The sequence below is a fragment of the Pristiophorus japonicus genome, chromosome 13, assembly GCF_044704955.1.
Source record: "Pristiophorus japonicus isolate sPriJap1 chromosome 13, sPriJap1.hap1, whole genome shotgun sequence".
Lineage (NCBI taxonomy): Eukaryota > Metazoa > Chordata > Chondrichthyes > Pristiophoridae > Pristiophorus > Pristiophorus japonicus.
The window spans coordinates 71,008,408-71,025,609 of NC_091989.1; the positions used below are offsets into that span (position 1 = coordinate 71,008,408).

The 17,202-nt window shown below is 44.4% G+C and overlaps 1 protein-coding gene across 3 annotated transcripts in view; it reads right to left on the reverse strand.

Moving 5' to 3' along the window:
- Positions 1 to 1,223: 1,223 nt before the first annotated feature.
- The window catches only part of itpr2 (inositol 1,4,5-trisphosphate receptor, type 2), a 404,634-nt gene continuing 388,655 nt past the window's right edge, over positions 1,224 to 17,202 (reverse strand). For all 3 annotated transcript variants that reach the window (XM_070897635.1, XM_070897634.1, XM_070897633.1), the window contains 2 exons: positions 6,824 to 6,985; positions 1,224 to 4,974 (listed from right to left, as the gene is read on the reverse strand). In XM_070897635.1, the coding sequence (XP_070753736.1) occupies positions 4,888 to 4,974; positions 6,824 to 6,985 (249 nt within the window). In that variant the 3' untranslated portion in view covers positions 1,224 to 4,887. The remainder of the gene's footprint in view (positions 4,975 to 6,823; positions 6,986 to 17,202) is intronic.

Consider the following 17,202-nt stretch of genomic DNA (forward strand, 5'->3'; position numbering starts at 1 on the left):
GCAGTGATCTATGTGTGTTCTGGGGCTGGTGGAGATTACAGAGAAAGGGAGGTTACGAGGCCATGGAAGGATTTGAAAACAAGGATGAGAATTTAAAAATCGAGGTGTTGCTTAACCAGGAGGCAATGTAGGTTGGCGAGCACAGAGCTGATGGGTGAGCGGGACTTGGTGCGAGTTAGGACACGGGCAGCTGAGTTTTGGATTACCTCAAGTTTATGGAGGGTAGAACGTGGGAGGCCAGCCATCAATGCATTGGAGTAGTCAAGTCTCGAGGTAACAAAGGCATGGATGAGAGTTTCAGCAGCTGACGAGCCTGAGGCAAGTGTGATGTCGGGCGATGTTATGGAGGTGGAAATAGGCGGTCTTAGTTATGGCTTTGGGACGCCCTACAGTCGTGAAAGGCGCTATATAAATACAAGTCTTCCCCTTTTATTTGAAGAGGCCACAGGGCTAACGACTTAATCATCTGTGTCAGCTAAATCCAAGATAGTGGTGGCTGCCTGTTACCGTCTCTACCTCCCTGTCCTGGAGGGTAGCTGTCAGTTCCATGAATTACACCCCTCTCTTCCCCTCCCTAGTTCTCGTAGTAGGGTTTTGAGAGCTTGGGCAGTAAACTTGTTTTTCCTGTTTCACCCTGACCCCCCCCACCCCCTCCCCCGTCTTCAGCTGTTTAAATAAAACCTCCTAATGGCAATTCATAGTTGCTTAAGAAAGACTTGCATTTATATAGTGCCTTTCACGATTACCGGACGTCTCAAAGCACTTTACTGCCAATGGGATGCTTTTTGAAGTGTAGTCACTGTTGTAATGTAGGAAACGTGGCAGCCAATTTGCACACAGCAAGTTCCCACAAACAGCAATGTGATAATGACCAGATAATCTGTTTTTAGGGTTAATTAAGGGATAAATATTGGCCAGGACACCGGGGATAACTCCCCTGCTCTTCTTCGAAATAGTGCCATGGGATCTTTTACGTCCACCTGAGAGAACAGACGGGACCTCGGTTTAACGGCACCTCCGACAGTGCAGCACTCCCTCAGCACTGCACGGGATGATCTGCTTTCTGTCATTTTGCTGGCCTGCAGTGCAGGAATTGCTCGTGTATTGAAAACAGGAAGATAAGGTTAGTTTGTAATCTTCAAAACCAAAATCAATGGTTAGGCCTGCAATAGCACAACTGCAGCCAACAGCCAGGCTGTGGCGATTAATCAAATACTCTTCACTAAAAAAAGATAAGCTTTATTAGTTTAAAAGATGCAAACACATCATCCAGTCAGAACCAATTAAGACCTTCACCTCTTTTCACAAAGGCCGTACAAATAATACCAGTTAAAAAGGTTTTGTAATGATGATTTAATTGGAGATTTCCATTGCCTTCCCAATACTTTGCAGTTAATGCAGGATATTGAAATTAAACCATATAAATACCACATTTAAAAAACAAAACAAACCCTTTGGGTTCTTTGATGCAGCAAAATATCTCAGTGATTTCCCTCATTAATATACAAAATTAATATTTTTAATGTCATACATCCTTTGTAGTTCAATTGGTTCAGTGTATAAAAATATTTTATGCTCCAGTACCTTTACAAATTTGATGACATCAAAAGGTTAGATACATTCAAAGTGGCTTCAAGAAAGCAAAAGTGTCTTTAGTCAAGATATGTAGTTGGGGCCCTCCAGAGCACAGCTGTAAAATTCACTGCTTCCCAATAATCCCTATTTGGATAGGTTCCTCCATCGCAGAATGTGAAGCGTTCCTTGCTATTCCTTCCACTTACTCCCTCTTCCTTTCAATCAAACCACTTTGGTCCCCAATATAAGCTTTATACCGCAATTCAATATAAGCTTTATATCAGTTCAATATAAGCTTTATACCGCAATTCAATATAAGCTTTATATCGCAGTTCAATATAAGCTTTATACCACAGTTCAATATAAGCTTTACAGTTCAAGGAACATGCACAAGGTTGCTCATTGGCTGAGTTTACCCATTATAATCAGTGGTCCAGTTATCCCAGGAATCAAACATTCTGCAATATGCGACTGTTTCACAGACTCTAGTTATTCCAGCCAAAATACTCAGTGTTGTCATCTGGCAGTTCCTCACAAGATGTGGAACACAGAGGACTGAACATAGGAACAGGAGTAGGCCATTCAGCCTCTTGAGCCTGTTCAATTAGATCATAGCTGGACTGCACCTCAACTCTATTTACGGTCTTTTCAACAAAAATCTATTGATCCCAGTCTGGAAAGTTTAAAAATTGACTCCCCAACTTCTGCAGCTTTTTGAGGGAGAGTTTTCCAGATTTCCACTACCCTTTGTGTGAAAAAATGCTTCCGGTTCTCACTCTTGAACGGCCTGGCTCTAAGTTTAAGATTATTCCCTCTTGTTCTGGAATCACCCCACCAGAGTTGATCTGAATCTACCCTGTAGAATCCTTTTACCATTTTAAACACAACGATCAGATCAATTAATTAGGAAACATGCACTGGTTCTGTGGGAAACTTGAGATTTATGGACTGGGGGATTGGAATGCAGGACGAGCTAGTATGAAGGTATTGCCAGCAAGGTCTCACAGGGAAATGCACAGGGAACGTCCCTCTGGTAGATATTAAGACAAGCCTCTGACCATGTGTCTATCCATCTAAATTGCTTCAGTGCTCTGTGGTCACAATCTAGTAATCAACTATGAGACAACACGCTAAGTATCTTAACTATGGACACGGAGTATAGGAAATACAGGCACTGGAACAAGATCACTGTGTTAAGCGGGATAGACTAAGAGCAGATTTAGCAGCTGAAATCCCAAGATCCATATGGCGCTGTGGGCCATCAATATATACAATACATTGTATTCCAAAACAATATAAAACCTTATGGCCCAGCATATTCCTCACTCCACCATTACCATCAAGCCAGGAGACCAACCCTGGTTCAATGAGGAGTGTAGAAGAGCATGCCAGGAGCAGCACCAGGCATACCTAAAAATGAGGTGCCAACCTGGGGAAGCTACAACACAGGACTACATGCATGCTAAACAGCGGAAGCAGCATGCTATCGACAGAGCTCAGCGATCCCACAACCAACAGATCAGATCAAAGCTCTGCAGTCCTGCCACATCCAGTCATGAATGGTGGTGAAAAATTAAACAACTAACGTTTGCAACCATCTTCAGCCAGAAGTGCCGAGTGGATGATCCATATCGGGCTCCTCCTGAGGTTCCCACCCAATTCGATTCACTCCACGTAACATCAAGAAACGGCTGAGCGCACTGGATACAGCAAAGACTTCTGGGCCCTGACAACATCCCGGCTGCAGTGCTGAAGACCTGTGCTCCAGAGCTAGCCACTCCTCTAACTAAGCTATTTCATTAGAGCTACAATATGGTCATCTACCCAACAATGTGGAAAACTGCCCAGGTATGTCCACAAAAAGCAGGACAAATCCAACCTGGCCAATTACCGCCCCATCAGTCTACTCTCAATCATCAGCAAAGTGATGGAAGGTGTCGTCAACAGTGCTATCAAGCGACACTTACTCACCAATAACCTGCTCACCGATGCTCTTTCCGCCAGGACCACTTGGCTCTAGACTTCATTACAGCCTACTTCCAAACTTGGACAAAAGAGTTGAATTCCAGAGGTGAGGTGACAGTGACTGCCCTTGACATCAAGGCAGCATTTGACTGAGTGTGGTATCAAGGAGCCCTAGTAAAACTGAAGTCAATGCGAATCAGGGGGAAAACTCTCCATTGGAGTCATACCTAGCACAAAGGAAGATGGTTGTGGATGTTAGATGCCAATCATTTCAGCCCCAGAACATTGCTGCAGGAGTTCTTCAGAGCAACATCCTCGGCTCACCTATTTCCAGCTGGTTCATTGATAGCCTCTTTGTTGATGATTGCACACTGTTCAGCTCCATTCACAATTGCTCACATAATGAAGCAGTCTGTGCCCACATGCAGCAAGACCTGGACAACAACCTGGCCTGGACTGATAAGTGGCAAGTAACATCCACACCACACAAAGAGACTTAAAAAAAAAAGCTGAGCTCCTTAAGTAACATCTGCAGCACACAAGTGCCAGGCAATGACCATCTCCAGCAAGGCACAAGTCAGGAGTGTGATGGAATACTCTCCACTTGCCTGGATGGGTGCAGCTCCAACAACACTCAAGAAACTCCACACTAACCAGGACATCCACTACTGTGTACCGTGGCCGCCATGTGTACTGTCTTCAGGGTGGACTGCAGCAACTCGCCAAATCAACTCCAGCAGCACCTCCCAAAGCTGTGACCTCTAAGGACAAGGGCACCTCAAAATTCTCCTCCAAGTGACACATCGTCCTGACTTGGACATACATCACCATTCCTTTATTGTTCCTGGGTCAAAATCGTGCAGAACACCATTGCGGAAGCACCTTTGCCACACGGACTGCAGAGGTTCCCAGCAGGATGCCCACCTCACCTTCTCAAGGGCAGCTAGAGATGGGCAATAAATGCCAGTGACGCCCACATCCCAAGAAATAATAAAATAAAATTTAAAAAAATGCTCACCACCTTATAACCAGTTGTGAGACAACAACGCTGAGTATTTTAATTAATCAAAGTGCAGGAAACGCACGAGGATTACGAACAAGAAGATTGGAACGCAGGGTGAGCGAGCATGAAGGCACCACCAAGGCGGACACACACAGGGATATACAGAGGACACTCCTACAGTAGATATTGAGTCAGGTCTCTGACCACACGGGTGTCCTTCTAAATTGCTTCAATCCAGTTATTAAGGCATTTTTTTCAAATATAAAAACGTGATCTCAACGAGTATCATTGGTCCCCAGCAGATGATTTTGTGGAAGTATGTCCTGAATGCCCATCACTGGTCCTCAATGTGATACCACGTGATGATTCATGTGAGGCGTGTTTGGTCCGAGAAAGCCCAGTCGTTGCTTGTTCTTCCTCTGCTCGGTCATCTATATAATAAAATAAAACCCGGATCAAAGTACAATCACACAGTCCGGAAGGAGGCCATTCAGCCCATCATGCCTCTTTGAAGGAGCTGTCCAACAAGTTCCATTCCTCCCCACTCTTTCCCCATAGCCCCGGATTTTTTTTCCCCTTTCAAGTATATATCCAATTCCCCTTTGAAAGTTACCAAAGGTGGACAGAGGAAACATTACAAGGACACCCTCAAAGCCTCCCTGATAAAGTGCAACAGCCCCACCGACACCTGGGAGTCCCTGGCCAAAGACCGCCCTAAGAGGAGGAAGAGCATCTGAGAGGGCGCTGAGCACCTCGAGTGTCATCGCCGAGAGCATGCAGAAAACAAGCGCAGGCAGCGGAAAGAGTGTGCGGCAAACCAGTCCCACCCACCCTTTCCCTCAACAACTATCTGTCCCAACTGTGACAGAGTCTATGGTTCTCGTATTGGACAGTTCAGCCACCAAAGGACTCATTCTAAGAGTGGGAGCAAGTCTTCCTCGATTCCGAGGGACTGCCTATGATGATGATGAAAGTTACGACTGAATCTGCCTCCACCACCCTTTCAGGCAGTGCATTCCAGATCATAACAACTCACTGCGTAAAATTATTTCTCCTCATCTCCTCCACCCACCCCACTGTCTTTTTTGCCAATTATCTTAAATCTGTGTCCTTTGGTTACCATCTTACCGACCCTCCTGCCAATGGAAACTGTTTCTCCGTATCTACTCTATCAAAACCACTCATTCTGGATTCATCAAATGAGCTGCATTCTACCCTTTCTGCTGTTTGTGGCTCATAGAATTACACTGAAATGACATTTGTTCAGCCCAACCAGTTGGTGTTGGTCTTTATCCTTCAAACGACCAATATCTTAATCCCATGTGGAAGCCCTGGTCCCATATCCATTTACCTTTCATCAACTATCTAATCTATCCTTTAAGGATGACACGGGGGTCGAAATTGAGCCCCGTCACAAACGTTTTGGACTGGACCGGGGCGGAGATACCGGAGAAGTTCACCGCTCGGTATTTTTTTGGTTCGGTGCGGTGTTCCGGTTGAGTGCGGGCCGGAAGTGCCCTTACAGCGGGTCCACCGCCCTGACCAGTCATCAGCGCCGCGTTGATGATGTCATCACGTTGCCACATCGCAACGGCTCTCCCCTTCAGTTAAAGGGGAAGGGCAAAAGCGGTCCCCTACACTCCTCCAAACCCGAGGAAGGGCCATTTTTAAAATGGTGGCCCCTCCGCGGAGACTCGGTGGCCATTCCGCATCGACCCGTGGTCATGGCTTTCAGGTGGCCAGAAAGGAGTAATTTTGGCCCCAGGGTCTCCGTTTCAGTCACCAACACAACCTTCTGTGTAAAACAAGTTTCTCCTGCTCTCTGTCCTAAATCTCTGACATTTAATCTTCGATCCAGGTCCTCCTTGTACTATCTTCTCAATCACTGGAAACAACGTGAGGGTGTAATCATCTGTGGCATGAATTTTTCTCACCATCATAGGTGCCTACTAGGCAACCTTCACCACCTGGGCATTAATCTGGGGCAGCCGATCGTTCACCTACTGAAGAACAGTTTTCATTCCATTGAAACCAACTGGATGAAAATCGGGCGGTTTCTACAATAGGTGGCTGATCCACTGCCCCAGATTAATGCCCAGACAGTGAAGGTGAAAAATTACTCCAATAGTTTGTAGTGTGGAGTAAGAAGGAACTCCTTGCCAATGTAGTGATCTGCCACATAGGTGGCCCCACCTAGAGGCTCGGAGGAGTGGGGGAACTTGCTCAGAGAGAGCAGTTGAGTGATAGAAACATTGACCAGTGTTTAAATTGTTTCTTTACCTGCTCTTTCAGTTCTGAAAGCTGACCGGACAACTGTATCACCAGATTCATGGTGGTTTCCAACTTATCTTGTAAACTTCTGATTTCGTTCTGTTCACTATCGCCTTCATTACTAACCAATGATATGGCACGCATCCGAGGGAACCAATCCAGGTTCTTCTCCTGCAATCAATCATCGACATTAGTCTCAGATACAGTAAGATTTGATAACCGAACAGAGATTTGTTTTTGGATAGAATTATGCACTTGACTGTTCAATTACCTAAAGTATGAAAGACTAGAAAGAAAGACTTGCATTTATATAGCGCCTTTCACCACCTCAAGACATCCCAAAGTGCTTTACAGCCAATGAAGTACTTTTGAAGTGCAGTCTCTGTTGCAATGCAAGAAACTTATAGCCTAATTAGTGTCGTAAATTTATAATGATTGTATAACTCTACAAGAAAGAGAGAGTTTGCATTTATAGAGCAACTTGCATTTATATAGTAAGGGAGAGAAACATCCCAAGGCACCTCACAGAAATGTAGTCTGATATATTCTGAGACAAAGATGATGATATTAGGAGAGACAAAATCTCTGTTTCCCATGGCAGCTGGTAATTATTCTGCCATTCACACCCTATCCAGACTCATCTTTTTTTAAACTTCTGCCATTACCATCTCAAGTCGGCCCATCATCCCTTTTGTCTCTCTAATCTTTCCCGTCTTCCACCCTATCACAGATCTTCCCTTTTGTTCTATCCTCCCCTCCCCCCTTCAGTGCTCCTTAAGAATCTGTTACATTTCGATCATTCGCCAGTTCTGACGAAGGGTCACAGACCCAAAATGTTAACTCTGTTCCTCGCCACAGATGCTGCCTGACCCACTGAGATTTCCAGCATTTTCAGAGAACGTAGACACAGGTTGCAAAGAGACAAGGATTGGGGAGCCAGAAGTGTGTATGGGTGTCACTAGCATGGGTTAATGCTCCAGTGTCTATGCGAGCATAACCTAACATTAAATTGCACAATCAGGAACAGGCTAGTCACAAATACAACATACTTGCTGAAGTTAAATGTTCTTTCTCAAATCATCGAAACCTGGGAGTCAGAAATTCACTGCTAGCAGCTGCAGACATCCGTTATGCAAATGTAATAATGACTTACTGTGGAGGATAAATGGTATTCAATATATGTGAACAATTCAGGGGCGATATACTGTTTACCATAAAAATGTATGAAGGGAATGTTAAAGAGAATCTCAAAAGGTTATTGCACTGCCATCATAGAATAATATACTTTTACTGTATTATTTACAATGTAATTAGAATTTTTTAATTATGTTTTCGCCTGTATCTATCTGTGTGCGCATTTTGGCTGCTGCTTCAGACCCGAGCCTTTTTACCTCTTTTACACTTCCTTCTCCCGCTGTTTCTCTTTTTCCCTCAATGGTCAATAGCTAACATGTTGTAACACTGTTGGGAAGTGCCTTGGGACATTTTACTACGTTAAAGGCGCTATATAAATAAAAGGTATTATTATAATAAAGAGACAAAGAAAATCTCCCTCTCAATATGCAACGTTTAGCCATGTATTGCAAATTAGGAGATTATTAACAAAACTGTTTTTCTGCACCATTAAAACTGGTTGCATACGATCACATCTACCAAAGAATAAAAACAATAGTTTGCATAATCTGACACGTTAGAAGTTCTGCTGCTTTGTGTTAACAGCACACAGCCTTTATTGTTACAAGAGTTCATAATCTTTTCCAGTTCACTGCCTAGTCAGCTGATGAGTTTATGGGCTTTTTGTATATGGAAGACGGTGACAGAGGTCGCAGAGAGACTTCAAGAACCTCGTCCACAGAGCCAACTATTGTCAAAAGCTTGCAACTATGTCACAACAATTTACAGAGCAAAACTAAAGGGGAAATGTTGAGATAGTAATTTATAATGGTAAATGTTGACAGAAAAGTGTGACCACAATCCTGAGATAATAATGGATAGGAAGTATGTGCCCTGTGCAAACTTATACTATCTACAAGATGCACTGCAGCAACTCGCCAAGTCTTCATCGACAGCACCTTCAAACCTGCGACCTCCACCACCTAGGAGGACAAGGACAGCAGGCGCATGGGAACACCATCACCTCCACGTTCCCCTCCATGTCTCACACCATCCTGACTTGGAAATATATTGCCGTTCCTTCATCGTCATTGGGTCAAAATCCTGGAACTCCCTTCCCTAACAGCACTGTGGGAGTACCTTCACCACACGGACTGCAGCAGTTCACCATAACAGGCGGCTCACCACCACCTTCTCAAAGGCAATTAAGGATGGGCAATAAATGCTGGCCTTGCCAGTGATGCCACATCCCATGAACGAATTTTTAAAAACCTGCTCTTCTTTGAATAATGCCATGGGATATTTTACGTCCAACTGAGAGGGCAGGCGACAGCAATAGAACATTCTTTTTTATTTGGTATATATTCTTTAATATCAGTCACTGAAAATATAGGGAGGAGTCAGACTGAAATAATCCTTTAAAAAATGTTTTTAAACTTTCAACACTGATCAATCAATTTTTGTTCGACAAGGATATCAAGGGATATGGAGCAAAAGGTAAGGAAAAGGGAGGAAGGGCCTTTATTGCAAGAGGGTTGGAGTACAAGAGTAAGGAAATCTTACTACAATTGTACAGGGCTATAGTGAGACCCACACCTGGAGTACTGTGCACAGTTTTGGTCTCCTTATCTGAGGAAGGACATACATGCTTTAGAGGCAGTGCAGCAAATATTCACTGGGTTGATTCCTGGGACGAGAGGGTTGTCCTACGAGGAGAGATTGAGTAGACTGCGACAATACCCTCTAAGGACTTTAGAAGAATGAGAGATGATTTCATTGAAACATAAGATTCTGAGTTGGATTGACAGGGTAGATGCTGAGAGGTTGTTTCCCCTGGCTTGAGAGTCCAGAACTAGGGGGCACCGTCTCAGGATAAGGGGTTGGCCATTTAAGATAGAGATGAGGAAAAATCACTTCACTCAGAGGATTGTGAATCTTTGGAATTCTCTACCCCAAAGGGCTGTGGATGCTGAATCGTTGAGTATATTTGAGGCTGAGATCGTTAGATTTTTGGACTTCACGGGAATGAAAGGATATGGGGATCGGGCGGGAAAGTGGAGTTGTGGTCGAAGATCAGCCATGATCTCATTGAATGGCGGAGCAGGCTCGAGGGCCTGTATGGTCTACTCCTGCTCCTAATTCTTATATTCTTATGTTGGGTAAGTGGGCTTGAAATGCAGAGCAGTCGTGGTCAAATACAATGGCAGAGCAGGCTCGAGGGGCTGAATGGCTGACTCTTGTTCCTATGTTCGGTTATTTTCAGTTCACCCAGGGTAGCTATTCTTCCTGTGTGAGTTTAATGGCATTGGCGGTCTGTTCCATCATGGGGGCCATCACAACTGAGCCGAGTCCTGTCACTGACCTTCCAGCAGGGAACTATCAGGAACAGACACTGTGGCCGACATTAACCCTCCCTAGCCCAGTGGTACTGCGGCCAATTACAGCACACCAGGTCCCACCCTGGTTGGGTTCAGTTAACAAAGTATAGACTGGGTACTAAACTTGGGGACTTCCTGGTCTATTTACATACAAGGTAAATCAAAACACACTGCACAAAAAACAAAGCAATAAAAAACACCTAGACAAAAAGCTGTTGCACAAAGTAGTGTCATAAAATTCTACAATGCAAATAGAATTTACATTTTGTTATAAGCAATAACTACAATTAATGTATGGTTGCTTTAATGGCCGTCTAACTAATTACTAATTCTGTTACCATTTCAAGGCTTGTTTTTTTTAAACTGATAGTTCAGAGTAGACTTTTGTACAGCAAGCATCTGTACAATTTTACAAAAGCAAAATACTGTGGAGGCTGAAAATCTGAAATATGGGTTATCGACCTGAAACGTTAACTCTGTTTCTCTCCACAGATGCTGCCTGACCTGCTGAGATTTCCAGCATTCTCTGCTTTTATTTCAGATTCCAGCACTTTCTGTTTTTATAGCTGTACAATTTTGTTGTGCTGTTGATTAATCCTAGAATTGTACAAAAGGTTGCTGTACAAGGCAGTCTACTCTCAACAGGGCTCATTCTGCATTCACTATAACGTAGGAATTTCTAGACAAAAAAAAATCAAAGTCCATCTAGTTTGCCTTCTGCCATCCTGGGAGTCACATGATACAACGATAATGGAGTTGTTGGCTAATTACGGCAATCAATCTCGATCAATGAGTCTACAGCAGATCCAGATATGGGGCGAAGAAAGCCCAGTGATGCAGAGCTTTGGGAACTGCACGCCCAAAGGCCGCGATTTCGCCTACCTCGGCGGGTCCAGTGTGGCCGGGTCACCGCCCGCTCTATGAAATGATTTTACCATGTTTGGGCTTGTTAAGTCCGCCCAGCGCGTTTGCCGGCCAATTGAAGGAAGCAGGTCTGATTATGTCATTTGATGATGTGTCATCAGCTGGTTTCCTTAAAGGGATAACGCGCAAATTTAGTTTGACAGTTGTGCTGTCAGTGTTCTACAGCATTGAGGCGCTGCAAACACTGACAAGCACTGCATAAAGGTGCACGGCTGCATCTAGGCTCTCCCATGACTCCCTCCATATACAGCCTGGTTGCATATTGCACAGGAGGGCACAAGCAGGGATTTCGTCAGGAGGACCAGGCTGCAGTGGCGCAAACCTTTCAATGATCTCAGTAGATCACAAAACGTTACTGCAAAGTCACACTCAACACCTCATCCTGCTGTGCCAATCATCACATTCCCATCACTCTGTCTTCCCTACCCTACTCCTGCACATCCTTACTCACACCACTTATTGTGCACCTCCATCCATCCCTCTCTAACTACCTCATCACTTCTCCATCTCACTAGCCACCCCTCACACTCACCCTCAGCCTAATCCAATCATACCAACTAACAACTCACAAGGGTAGGCACTTGGGTGTTTTAGCCAATGTTCATGTAAAGTTTCTGATAATGTGCTGTCAAACATTGAAATCTTTATTTTCAAAACTTTGCATTCTTGGACAGATTTGTGTGCACCTTTGGAAGTGACTTAGTGAGTTGCAGTGAATGGTGAGACATAACGGTACCCCCCGCAATAATGATGAGTGTGAAAGGAATGGCTTGGTCATTGTAGAGATACTTGATGGTGCTGGTGTGGGGTGGAGCCAACCTGGTACATCATGTGGCAGCCAGGGTGTATAGCGTCAAGTGAAGTAAATATGTGCCATGGTGGGGCCATCCCTAGCATCTTGGGCAGCAATGTGGTCGGGTGCTGATGCCCTGTGTAGCATCAGTTGATTGCGGAGAAGGTTGGCGTTGTTGTTGTTGGTGCTGGTGGTGGTGTTGGGGATGATTGGGAGGGATTTTGAGGGCCAAGGTGAGAGAGTTTCAAGGGCATCGATGCTAATGTAATAGATGGCAGGTGAACTTGATATGGCAGAAGCGATTTGTCAATGGTGAGAGAGGCTGTTCCAATGAGGTGACACTTGATAGGTGGTTTGCTCCAAACACTTGCAACCTGCATAAAGCTCAATCTGCCTTCCAAATGCAGTAAACAGCAGCTTCTGATCTTGGAAAGTGAACAGCTGAGAGATGGGAGCTTTTATAGCACATTTGCAGCGTCAAGTAAAGAAATGAATTCATGGTCACACAGCTCCCGCTGTCCTTAGCTGACAGGATTCCCGAGCAGCATGGATCCCGTGGACAAGCTGGAGCTCCAGATACTGTTTGAAGTACTGTTAACAAGGTCATAATGACCTAAGCTACCTCCCCCGCCGCTGCATGTCGGGTCTCTTCAGCCCGGACCGACCCGACATCTGGGAAAGTAGTATGGTGGTGGGTTGACAGCGGGGTCCCGACCCACGGTCAAAAAAAAACATTTCCACTCGACCCGACACCAAATGCACCCAATGACCTCCCGACAAATTCCTCACCAAAGTCACCGTTTTCCCCCATGGCATGTTACAATCACCATTCTGTGCTCGTGGTTTTTAAAAAAGAAAGGCAGACATAAGGTCTTTAGGCAGTTATTCACGCAGAGACATGTTCCCATTGTTGAACCTACTCACAGTCTTCTCAGCTGGTGTGACTCAGCTGAAAGCATTTTACTCAAGAGCGTTATATAAGAACTTTTAATAATGTATTTCATTTGAAAGGAAACTGATCATAATGGGCACCGCCTCTTCACTCTTTGTCTTCCCACAAGGTCCGCTAATCTACATAAATACCCCCCTCGACCTAGGACAAGATGTCACACTCCGCCATGCCTACCGCTAACGCCAGGCCTGCTCAGCGCTCCCGCAATGTGGTGTGACCTGGCTGGTTAAACATTAACATAAGAACATAAGAAATAGGAGCAGGAGTAGGCCATATGGCCCCTCGAGACTGCTCATGGCTGATCTGATCATGGACTCAGCTCCACTTCCCTGCCCGTTCCCCATAACCCCTTATCGTTTAAGAAATTGTCTATTTCTATCTTAAATTTATTCAATGTCCCAGCTTCCACAGCTCTCTGAGGCAGCAAATTCCACAGATTTACAACCCTCAGAGAAGAAATTTCTCATCTCTGTTTTAAATGGGCGGCCCCTTATTCTAAGATCATGCCCTCTATAGTTCTAGTCTCCTCCATCAGTGGAAACATCCTCTCTGCATCCACCTTGTCAAGCCCCCTCATAATCTTATACATTTCGATAAGATCACCTCTCATTCTTCTGAGTTCCAATGAGTAGAGGCCCAACCTACTCAACCTTTGCTCATAAGTCAACCCCCTCATCCCCAGAATCAACCTAGTGAACCTTCTCTGAACTGCCTCCACAGCAAGTATATCTTTGCGTAAATACGGAAACCAAAACTGCACGCAGTATTCCAGGTGTGGCCTCACCAATACCCTGTATAACTGTAGCAAGACTTCCCTGCTTTTATACTCCATCCCCTTTGAATAAAGGCCAAGATACCATTGGCCTTCCTGATCACTTGCTGTACCTGCATACTATCCTTTTGTGTTTCATGCACAAGTACCCCCAGGCCCCGCTGTAGTGCAGCACTTTGCAATCTTTATCCATTTAAATAATAACTTGCTCTTTGCTTTTTCTGCCGAAGTGCATGACCTCACACTTTCCAACATTATTCCATCTGCCAAATTTTTGCTAATTCACTTAGCCTGTTTATGTCCTTTTGCAGATTTTGTGTGTTCTCCTCACACATTGCTTTTCCTCCCATCTTTGTATCGTCAGCAAACTTGGCTACGTTACACTCAGTCCCTTCTTCCAAGTCGTTAATAAAACCTTCCCAAAGTTCACTCACCCACCACCGAGGTGGAATTCCACCCTGCATGTTTAAGAGGTGCAGTTAAACCATCCGTTCATCCGCATGGTTTTAAGAAAGGGAAATCACGTTTGACAAATTTGCTGGAGTTCTTTGAGGATGTAACGCACAGGGTGGATAAGGGGAAACCAGTGGATGTGATGTATTTGGATTTCCAGAAGGCATTTGATAAGGTGCCACATAAGAGGTTACTGCACAAGATAAAAGCTCACAGGTTGGGGGTAATATATTACCATAGATAGAGGATTGGCTAATGATCAGAAAACAGAGTCGGGATAAATTGGTCATTTTCCGGTTGGCAAACAGTAACTAGTGGGGTGCCGCAGGGATCGGTGCTGGGTATTCAACTATTTACAATCTATATTAATGACTTGGATGAAGAGACCGAGTGTAATGCAGCCAAGTTTGCTGATGATACAAAGACGTGTGGGAAAGCAAATTGTGAGGAGGACCCAAAAAATCTGCAAAGGGATACAGAGTGGGCAAAAATGTGGTAGATGGAGTATAATGTGAAATGAGATTATCCACTTTGGCAGAAATAATAGAAAAGCGAATTATAATTTAAATGGAGAAAAATTGCAAAGTGCTGCAGTAAAGTAAGACCTGGGGGTCCTTGTGCATGAAACACAAAAAGTGAGTATGCAGGTACTGCAAGTAATCAGGCAGGCAAATGGAACGTTGGTCTTTATTGCAAGGGGGATAGAGTATAAAAGCAGAGAAGTCCTGCTACAACTGTACAGGGTATTGGTGAGGCCACACCAGGAGTACCGCGTACAGTTTTGGTCTCCGTATTTAAGGAAGGATATACTTGCATTGGAGGCTGTTCAAAGAAGATTCACCAGGTTGATTCTGGAGATAAGGAGGTTGACTTATGAGGATAGGTTGGTCCTATACACATTGGAGTTCAGAAGAATGAGAGGTGATCTTATTGAAACTTATCAGATAATGAAAGGGCTTGGACAAGGTGGATGCAGAGAGGATAGTTCCACTCATAGGGGATACTAGAACTAGGGGACATAGTCTTAGAATAAGGGGCCGCCCATTTAAAACTGAGATGAGGAGGAATTTCTTCTCTCAGAGGGTTGTAAATCTATGGAATTCTCTGCCCCAGAGAGATGTGAAGGCTGGGGCCCTGAATATATTTAAGGCAGAGATAGACAGATTTTTGAGCGATAAGGGAATAAAGGGTTATGGGGAGTGGGCAGGGAAGTGGAGCTGAGTCCATGATCAGATCAGCCATGATCTTATTGAATGGTGCAGCAGCAGGAGTCAAATGGCCTACTCCTGTTCCTACTTCTTATGTTCTTATTCCAGACAGCTCAAAATATAATGGATCATATCGACTTGTAGGCACAGAGAGAGAGAGAGAAGCTGACCCTCGCGAGCATGATAACCAGAATGATCCCGGGCGACACGGAACTGAAAGTGCTGGAGCACAGTAAATAAACTCTCATCTCACAGACTACTGTCAGGAGGAGAGGGCAGGTTCAAAAGACTTACAGCTGTTACTGGACGTACAGCTTGTGGTCTTCTGTATCTGCCTGACTTGCTTAATTTCTGTAAATAAACCTAGTTAGTCAATCTGGAATCTGAACCCAACTCAAGTGTGGTGTTAATAATGCCTCTATCAGTCTACGTAGGAACAGGAGGAGGCCATTCAGCCTATTCCACCATTCAATCAGCTCATGGCTGATCTGTATATTAACTGCATTTACCCAACTTGGTTCCATAATCCTTAATATCCTTAACTAGCAAAAATCTATCAATGTTAGTTTTGAAATTTTCAACTGACCCCCAAGCCTCAACAGCTTTTTGCGGGAACAGAGTTCCAGATTTCCTCTACCCTTTCTGTGAAGAAGTATTTCCCGACTTCACCCCTGAATGGCCTGGCTCTAATTTTAAAGTTACGTCCCCTTGTTCTGGACACCCCCACCAGAGGAAATAGTGGGGGTAAAATCCCGGCCTTGCCAGGTCCATATGGAGTGTGTACGGACCCAGCGAGGCCTCGCAAAAGCCGGTTTACAGCACACAATGTGCATGCGCCAAAAACTGGCTTTTCCGATCTGTCAAGATTTCGCTTGACAGATTCTCTGCATCCCCGGGAGAAGGACATTCGTGCGGGTGAGATTGGACTATTTGCCCATTTCTTGCCCAGTGAATGTCCTTCAAACTTTTACACCTGGTAAAAGTAGGAGCATAGCTTAGTTTTACGAGCGTAAGAGTTTTAAAACATAAAAATTAAATTTAATTACACATTTTTAAGAGTAAAAACCCTGTCCATTAAGGTAAGTTTATTTTAACCCCTATTAAAACACATTAAAAAAAATCCAAAAAATATATATTTTTTCTAAAACATTTAATTAACTTTAATTTCAATTAATTTGAAATATGTGAGGTGTTTTTAAAAATGTATTATGTTGTGTTTCTGTGTTTTAGGGGTTTATTCTCATTGATAGTAATGGGAGCTCGGAGAAACTGAGTTATACTATCAATGTGAATACTGCACAGTGATTGGTGGCCCAGGCCCACGTGACTCCAGCATTTCCTTACTTATGAGGAAGTCCTCTCCCCGTGTGCTGCACATCGAATGAAGGCCTCCGACCGCAATTGAAGGCACCTCTGGGACCACCAGGTACATTCATAGAAACATTTTGGGTCGGAGGCGTTCGACCGAAGGAAGCCTCAGAGTGGAATTTCAGCCCCATTATCTGTGTCCACCCTATTAACTCCTTTAATCATTTTAAACACCTCAATTAGATCACCCCTTAATCTTCTATACTCAAGAGAATTTGCAATGCCAAACCAAGGAACTTGACACACCAGCCTGCAGAGCAATAATTCTTAATCATCAAGGCATCAGCCATGTGGGCACAGCATGTGGACGAGGTTTTGGGGATCCAGTATATGAGTAATTTGGGACATGCCGTGTGGTGAGTGCAGCGAGCTTGAGGGGAACGGGTGACTGTGGACCTGTGGTTCCCAAAGCCCTCCCCCACTGGGG